The sequence below is a fragment of the Ascaphus truei genome, chromosome 2 (assembly GCF_040206685.1).
Source record: "Ascaphus truei isolate aAscTru1 chromosome 2, aAscTru1.hap1, whole genome shotgun sequence".
Taxonomy (NCBI): domain Eukaryota; kingdom Metazoa; phylum Chordata; class Amphibia; order Anura; family Ascaphidae; genus Ascaphus; species Ascaphus truei.
The window spans coordinates 297,594,500-297,603,956 of NC_134484.1; the positions used below are offsets into that span (position 1 = coordinate 297,594,500).

The window sequence follows — 9,457 nt, forward strand, 5'->3', positions numbered from 1 at the left end:
ATGACTCAGATAAGTTAAACTGTCCCTGTATTATTACTAAGGTGGACATGTCATGGTTAAAAGATACATGTTAACACTATGTTGGTCTAATAACATTGAAAACTGAACATGCTATATACTAAACATGTCGGGAAATATACACCAGCACATTTAATACCATTTGCAACTATCGCTTTAACTTAGGAAATCTGTGAGTTAAGTTGCAATAACTACATGTGCCTGTAACAGAAAGTGCTCCTGGTTTAGTGTTAACCTCTAGTTACATAATATTTATAGAGTCTATAACTGGATGCGGTCCTTTTGAATCACGCCCCAAGGTATAAGACTACTTGATAGTGTGCCTTTATATTATATGTAACAAGATACCAGAATTACAAAATTAAGTAGTGGCTGCATTATAAACTACTTACAGCGACTCTGAGAAAGATATGGGTCCTGATTTGTATATTAAGCAATTGGACATGATTAAAACACTTTTTAGACGCAATGTATTGGCATTTTTGTAACATCATAAACGCATGTTGACACTATATTTGCTTAAACAAATAGTAGCATTACAAGTATCTCTTTCCCAGCCAAACTGACACAGGGCATACGCACAGCAGACTAAGCACACATCTGATTAATGAGTGAGAAACAGCACTGGCTGATCTCCTGTCATCTAACGTTATACGCAATGTGTCTAAAAATGCATGTATATCTGCATACTCTGAGATATCGCCACCTCAATTTTTTGAATTGGTAAATATTGGCTATTGTGTCCAAATATTTGGTTAGAACCACAGCATACACTTTTCACCAACTAGTGCTATTTCTAATAATATGGTATTGACACATGGTACCTTATAATTGGAGGGGCTATAATTGGATGCGGTCTTTGAACCGCGCCCTGAGACATAAGAATACACTTGGTAGAGTGTGCCTCAAAAGTAAGTGTACCAATTATACCACTTGATGTGGTCTTTGAATTGCGCCCTGAGGCATAAAAACACCAGATAGGGTGTACCTCTAAGCACCAACCATTAGGGTTGTTAACTGTGTGATAAGTTATATTAGATTTAGCACTATTATAAGTCAAACATTTCTGTGGCTCTTGAACCAGTTCATGAGGTGGTGAGATATTAGGTTTAGTATGGAGACATAGACCTTACAGTTATTCCTTGAATACTATACTGGAATATAATTGGTAGTGTGTGTAACCAGGTGGACAGTATTGTGCTGGGAAGTGATACTTCATGTATAGTGATGTTTAGGTACATATGTAATTCTCCCGCAAATAGCGGGATCTATATGAACCCCTTTAATAACTGGAGGGATTTAGAGAATTTTAGGAGGATTATTCACAGTAGATAGATAAATGTGAATAAAGCCTTAGACCCTGATTTAACTGCTATTATATATAGTAATACATGTGGTATGTGTTGCCTAAATACAAGTGTAGCAGAGTGATACCAGAAAACTTTTTATTCATTATGCTCAGATGTCACAAAGAAAATAATTTTCTGTGACATAAAAAGCCTTGGCACGATTTTTTGTGTCTCTTTGTGTATTTTGCTGTTGTCAACAATTCACTTAGCATCATATTATAGTATAAATCCAGGTATGTATTAGACTGAGCATACAGAGACCAGCAGGTCTCACATGAATATAATAAGTAATTATTTTGATCTTAATAAAAAAGACAAATATCAAGACAAATCAATTACCATATCTCTGATAAAAGTGACACTTGTATAACTAAGAGTTCTAGTGGATAGCGGTTATATAGGGACAGGTCCTGGATGCATATACCTGATCCCTCTTTCCAATCTCATTTTTAATACTTAATAAAAGGGTTTTAGATTTAAATAACTATTACACATGCTCACACAGTGAGTGCATTTTGTAGGGTACTTCTTTTCTCTCCATTGTTAAGTTCAATATCACCTGCTAAAGAGAGTACTAGTAGGAGTAGAAATTTGAGTAGTTGTTTGTAAGTTGTAAATTTGTGGTGTTTGCCATTAAAGTGAGCGGTGGTTGGTGTGCTGGTTTTCACAGTTCTCCACCAACATCCAGTAGTGCAAGGCTTTTGAGTAATCCAGGGTGTACTGTATGGTGATGTTGGGTGTGGTCCAGGAGGAAGGAGTTTGTAGTGGATAGAGAAAGTAACATTTTCATGAAACCACGATAAAGAACAAAGTTGAGGTCCATACAGTACCAGGTTCATTATCACAGAGGTAGGTAATGTTGCATGAAGCTGTTGTGAGCCACAGTATGCGCAGAATAAACAGCAGGGGTGTGCCCTTTCCTTGTCAAAATATTTTAGTGCATTGCAATGCTTGGGCCTATTCAGGGTTTGCAGAGGGTTGAGGGGGAGGGGGAGGACAATTGTGTGCAGTCAGTTGGGAGAGGCTGCAGTAAAATAAGGTGTAAAGGGGGTGTTAAGTGTGCAGGCTAACAAGCATGAGATCATAGTGTGTGGTCAGAGTAGCTCACCGTTTGTTGCCTTGTGTAGAAGAGTTTGCAGTAGATCCAGTCCCCAGTCAACGTCTAGTCTAAACTATATATTCTCACTTTAAAATGCATCACTCTTAAGATGCCAATGCTAATGCCTACCCTGCTAATGCTTCCCTTAAAGTGGTGTTACTTTTATACATCTAAAGCAGTCACATGACCGCCCCCCCCAATAAATCAATGTATGTAAGCATCGGTGTTTGTATTGATGTAGAGCTTTCCTACTTTATAATTTGATGTATAGCATTGTATTTACTAATTAAATTGAAATTGAATTATTAAATGCATTTACTTCTCAAAAAAAAAAATTCTTCGATCACTGCATTTTTACGGAGCTTTTGCTTCAGTATTAGTCCTTTTGATTGTCTTAGTTTTAAATCTCCACTTAATTTCACCACTCTATAGTCTCTCTCTCTCTCTCTTGGGGAATATAATTAACCAAACAACAATTTATTATAACATTTAAGTGAAAAATCAATTAAAATATTTTGTTACTATTTAGGTATGTTCTTTAACAAAATAAATACATGGCAGAGCTTTTGTTAAATCTATTTAGTGCTTTCTAGATAATTGCATCAAGTGAGAGGTAGCATATGGGTTTTTAGATTTGCTTCCAGGTCAAATTATTTTTAATAGTATGCAATGTACATTTTCTTTTAGCTGCATATTTGAACCAGAAGGTAATGCTTGCAGTTTAACAGACAGCACAGCTGAAGAACACGTACTGGCCTTGGTAGAGCATGCTGCTGATGAAGCACGGGACAAGATCAACAGATACCTACCAAACTGCCGGGTAGCTTCATTTTACGTTATGTAATTGGCAAAATACTCAATTTTTTAAATTGGAAAATCAACTTGGGTAACCATGTCTTTTATAGTTCCAGAGACCATTATTTATGACCTACTGAGTTGCATTTTTAATTGTTTCTAGATTGGTTACCTCAAAAAGAATGCAGATGGAACTTTAGTGTACAATGTTGTCAACTCCTCAGATCCAGATACTGAAGGTAAGTATAATTACATCAAAGCAGCATTTCATTCAAAATCTTTTTTTTTTTGTTTTTTTTTTTGTTTTTAAATCAATTGTGCAGTATTACATAATACTTACTGCATTTTTAGTTTTCAGTCTGGTCATTTTTATTGGATTCACAGAGAATTAACAACATCCAAAGACATTGATAAAAATAACATACAGTTATACTTTCAGTGAATAGAAAAAACAGTGAGTAGTTTTTAATAACACCAAATCAAAATCTTGTCTTTATCTTTGCACGTTGAGGTGGGTGTATTGATTTCCAATCCATGGCCACTCCACTTAACTTCAAGCAGAATTCTTCTATTTTTGGGGATTCTTTTTATTTTAAAGAATACAGCTTAGATACTCAATTTATTCGGCTTCGGCTCAATCCACGCTCGTAGTGAGCAGCCCGGTCAATTTGCAGAAAATTGGTAGCTTTATCTTTAACTGACATAATTATTCAGATAAATTCACTGTCCTAACCATGGTTTCCATGTTTTATAAAATTCGTCGGTTGAATGCTTCAAGAAAGCTGTAATTTTTTCCATATGCATCACCTCGTTGATTCTTTTTTCAATAGTTATGTAATAGGTCAGCAATTGTTCTAATATTCTTAGCTTTAAACTGGTCAAATTGTTTGTAATCACATCCTGGGGGAAAATTAGGGTTGTTGAACAGTGGGGTGAGTTGTGAGGCGGGATACGTGAGTTTGAATTTGCTCTTGGACTTGATCCAGATTTTCCAGGTGCACCTCATCAGACCTAGCTCAAACATTTTATATCCTTCTTATCAGGGGCCCATAGGGACATTAGCAGAGAAGGTGTTCTAGCATATTGGGATTCTATAGCCAACCAGCAATATTGGGATAGATCTGCATTCCAGACCACCACCTGCCGTAATTGGGCAGCCTGGTAATATTTTGAGGTATCTGGGACTCCCATACCCCTCTTATCTTTGAAGTCAACATAACCGACCTAGCTGTTCTGGGCCTTTTGCCCTGCCATATAAAATGAAATATTCTATTTTGTAGATTTTTTAATTCGGATCCAGGTATGCGGACCAGGAGGGTCTGGAAGTGGTATAATAGCTAGGGAGTATGTTAATTTTAACTGATAAAATTCAACCAATCCCTGACATCTGGTATCCATCCCACTTAGCCAGATCCCTTTTGATCTTGTCAAACAGAGGTGGGTAGTTGCTCTGATATAAAGAGTGGTAGGGCCTGGTCACATTTACTCCTAGATATTTAATGTGAGAGGAACTCCATCTATAGTTAAAATTTAATTTTTGTAATTTAATCTCCGGGTCTGGGAGATTCAAATTTAGAGCCTCTAACTTATTATATTGTATCCTGAGATTTTCCCAAAGTCTGATAAAGCTTTTTGGTGGTTGGGTAGAGAGGTCTGGAGACTTGCTAAAGTCAAAATAATATCATTTGCGAATAGGGAAAAGTTAACATTTATTTTTCCAATTACTATACCCTGGATATTTTAATTTGCTCTGATATTAGCAGCTAGCAGTTAATCAGCCTTATTTCCCTTGTCATAAAATCGTTGATTGGTCCACTTCAGGTCCCTTTCAACATCTTCTAGTTGAATCTGTCTCCGCTCCGATCTGGTCGCGATCAGGGCTTTGTATATTTTTTTTGGAAGGATTGACTTTATGTAATTGTTCTAGGTTTGTAACTTTATCAGTTAATTCTTGATATATTTTCAATTTGGCTTTTTTCTTGTGGGTTGCTATGGAGATAAAGTTACCCCTGATCGTGGCCTTATGGGCTTCCCAGAACATCGCCGGGGATGAAACTGAGCCTTTATTGAGATTGAAATATTCTTTTAAGGCCTGTTTTATTTTGTTTTCTATTTCAGGGTGATTCAATAATGAGTCATTTAATCTCCAGTGAAAAGAGTTCGTTTTGACAAAGGGAAGGGTGAGGGCCAGGTCAATTGACGCATGATCTGACGAGGTTATAGGTCCAATATACAAGTTTAGAGAGGCCTAAAGAATATTTTTTGTGACAAATAGATAATTTATTCTCGAGTATGTTTGGTGAGGAGGAGAATAGAAGGTGTAGTCCCTCTGGCCCTGATGTTGTGCTCTTCAAATATCAGTCATCGAAAAGTCCTTTATTATACCCCTACAATTCTTTGCTGTTTTTTTGGATATGGGACGTGTGGGTTTGACCTGGGGTGGAGGATCTGTCCACCTCAGCGTTAGAAACCATATTTAGGTTTAGGCATTTTGTGGGTCTGCTGGTTCCTGTCGGGGGACCTCACGATCGCCGTGGTCAGATTGTCCCCAACCTTTGTGATCGCCTATTTGGCTTCCATCATCGCGGCTGCAGTGTTGCTCTGGGATTATGTGTTCCTGGCTCCTGTATTTATAGGGTTAACTGTGGATGTCTCTGCGCTATGTGCGCCTGTCTATGGGGTTAGTAGCACCTACCATTGAGGTTCATTCCTCTCCCCTGCTATTAAGTTATAGTCTCAGTTCAGACAAAAAGGGGGACAAAAAGAAAAAAATTCAAATAATTCAAACACTTCGGAAACACTTCAAAGTGCCGGACCCTCGAATCATCTTGGCGAGAGACCATTGGTTACTATTGTACTACCATATGGGAAGCAGTTAAACAGTTATAAACTGGGGATATAAAATATAACTTTTCTATTCCCCCTGATGGGGGCTCTTGACCGCTTAGAACTCGGTTCTCGTCCAAGCACCAGAGATCGGCATGGCCCGCTCAGTGTTCTAAGAAAAAGAGGAGAATATATTGATCAAACCTGAGTGTCCGGGGCCGAGTCAGTGTGTCCGGGGATGGGGTGTCCAGTCCATCCCGGTCTCAGTTCAGACTCGCAGATGTCGGGAGCATGACGAGAGGGGTCAAATAATTGAACTTTCTGTGTTGCGCGTTGGGACCAGAAAAATAGGTAAGCCGGGACACATCCATGGTCGGGTTTCTAGACCCCATCCGTAAACCCCCCCCCCCCCATCGGAACCAAACATCACCGTTATCAAAGCTCTTGCTCAGACTTCGACCTGATGGTTAGGGCATCAGCTCTATACGAAAGCCAGACATGTTTACACATCAGCTCTGCGGAGAAAAAACATACGATAGCTCCTTAGGTCGGAGCCAGGAGGCGAACATCAGACCCTAAAACTCTTCAAGGACCTCGGCTGTTTCTCAGGTCTGTGTGTTCAGTCGGCTTTCTCTCCTCATGTGATAATCGGAGCAGGAGCAAGATGTCTGTATAGGTGACTAGGTTGATCTTCTTACTTCTCCGTCCTCTGCACAGTTTCCTTCGCAAATCTCTCTGAGGCCCTGGGCTGTCTCTCACCTCGGTCTGATCTTTATGATTTCGGGGGCTCACGGTTCTTAGTAGATGGTGGCGAGAGGCCCAGCATACGGGTAAATTGATCCATCTCCAGTGGGGGACTGATGGCGAGGTGTTTACCATTTTGAGCCACAATGAGCTTAAATGGGAACCCCCATCTGTAGCGCACACCGTTGTCTCTTAGCAGCAGGGTCAGAGACCTGAGCTCGTGTCGTCTTTCAATAGTCACCCTGGAGAGATCATTAAATATTTGAAGCGGCTCGTTTTCAAAAGTGATCTCATTCTTCTCCCCGTATGCTGCGATGATCCTTTCTTTGGCAGAGTAGCTGAGCAGTCTTATGATATCTCTTCAACGCTTTGGGTTATCTGATTTGGGGCCCGCTGGGCCCAGTCAATTTCGAGGTATTTTCCCTGAAGATCGTCACAAATTGTATTGAAAAGATTTGTTAAATAGGGACCGAGAAGATCAGGAAGTTTTGATTCTGGGATGTTGCGAATCCTTAGATTTTGTTTCCTGTTCCTATTCTCTTGATCCTCAAGACCATCTTGAAGGAGGTTAATTTCCTGGCCCAAACTAGTCATCGGCTGCTGTTTGCAATTGAAGAGCTTAATTCAGCTTAGTTTCCAGGTCAGTAGTTCTCGGGGAGAGGATATGTATTTCCTCTTTTAACTCCCTTACTGCTGCTTTTAAATCAAGCTGCAGTGACTGGTGCAACCATTTAGGAAGCCACACGACTTCCTCTTTTCAAATAGGCAGCCATATTGCGTGCCCTGGGAATCAGGATCTTTACTGATCGATCAGCAGCTTAGATAATTGTATTGCCGTAAATGTAAGGAATTGCTGCATCTAGTAAAAACAAAAAAAGAAACCTGCAAGAGGAAATGCTACTTTAAATAATGTTAAATGTTGCAGTTGGGCATAATTTTGCCGCCAGATTGACAATTAGCCGCCATTTGTGGACCAATTTGGCAATGGAGTACCCTGCAATGTTGTCTAACTTCCCCCCAAGCACCTATACAGATTTATATAAATAAAAATCTTATTTTGTTAGTACATATATTCAAACACCTATTTTAGTCACTCGACTGTTTATTAATAATTAGAAGATACAAGCATTATATAAACCCATAAATGCATTTTCTGAAATAGCTATATAAATACATTTCAGGATTCACTACCAGCAAACTACTTGGGTACTGCAGAATTAAGGCCTGGGTACAGTTTTTCAGCCTTTGCCCTCAGATCAGTTTAAATGCTCATTATTCTTCTGATACATCTTGTAACTTACTATGCATTTAGAATAAACAATGTTAATTTAATTAAAAACAAGTTATTGTTCTAGAAGAAGAAACATATCCAGTGGATTTGAGTTCCCTATCAAGCAAGCTGTTACCTAGCTTTACTACACTTGGATTTAAAGATGATCGCAGACATAAAGGTAAGGCGAAACATACTGTATTTATTTATGTGAAAATAAAGTATACAAAACTTTCACTTTAAAGTAGGAAATGTTTGCCTACATTTGTATACAAACTATAAACAATAAAAATATACATACATACGCTTATAAGCGGAGTTGCGTTGTAACGGATTGCGTTTTATATATATATATATATATATATATATATATATATATATATATATATATACACACACACACAGTGCTTGACAAATCACCCAAAAATCTACTCGCCGAACCAAAACATCTACTCGCCACCTAGTCCCACCCCTAGTCCCGCCCCCAATCCCGCTTTAAAAAAAATACATAAATAAAATAAATTGAATAAATTCCTAGTAAGAACATTCGTTTTTGACAAGTTTATTTATTGTATTACATTATACTACAATTAGTCCTTGTTACGTGTGTGTGTGTGTGTGTGTGTGTGTGTGTGTGTGTGTGTGTGTGTGTGTGTGTGTGTGTGTGTGTGTGTGTGTGTGTGTGTGTGTGTGTGTGTGTGTGTGTGTAAATGTCGGATCTAGAAAAAAAAGCCAAATATGAATGACTAGTTTCCTGCACCAATTAGCCAGAGTCTGGATGCCTCGCTTCACAATATTTAAAGCAGCAATCCCGCCTGGGATCTTACCTGATCCGCAGTCCCTCAATGTCCAGGTCCCCTCATTCCCGCAATGTTATACATTGGAGGGAGGGGGGATTCCGATGTCTCCCGTGTGAAGCTTGCGTCAGATCTGGAAGAAAGCAGTATAGGGTAAATAATATATCCAGAGTCTGGGAGAGAGACAGAGAGATACACAGGCAGAGAGGGAGAGAGACACAGGCAGAGAGAGAGAGATGCAGAGAGAGAGAGAGACGCAGAGAGAGAGAGAGAGAGACGCAGAGAGAGAGAGAGACGCAGAGAGAGAGAGAGACGCAGAGAGAGAGAGAGACGCAGAGAGAGAGAGAGACGCAGAGAGAGAGAGAGACGCAGAGAGAGAGAGAGACGCAGAGAGAGAGAGAGAGACGCAGGCAGAGAGAGACGCAGGCAGAGAGAGACACAGGCAGAGAGAGACACAGACACGGGCAGAGAGGGAGAGAGACACGGGCAGAGAGGGAGAGAGACACGGGCAGAGAGGGAGAGAGACACGGGCAGAGAGGGAGAGAGACACGGGCAGAGA

At 39.6% G+C, this 9,457-nt stretch overlaps 1 protein-coding gene across 17 annotated transcripts in view; it reads left to right on the forward strand.

Moving 5' to 3' along the window:
* The window catches only part of BRD9 (bromodomain containing 9), a 105,797-nt gene that overhangs the window by 57,875 nt on the left and 38,465 nt on the right, over positions 1-9,457 (forward strand). For 12 of the 17 annotated variants that reach the window (XM_075586392.1, XM_075586391.1, XM_075586374.1 and 9 more), the window contains exons 9-11: positions 3,130-3,286; positions 3,425-3,500; positions 8,187-8,282. In XM_075586392.1, the coding sequence (XP_075442507.1) occupies positions 3,130-3,286; positions 3,425-3,500; positions 8,187-8,282 (329 nt within the window). The remainder of the gene's footprint in view (positions 1-3,129; positions 3,287-3,424; positions 3,501-8,186; positions 8,283-9,457) is intronic. The other 5 variants (XM_075586379.1, XM_075586381.1, XM_075586386.1 and 2 more) reach the window with 3 other exon arrangements.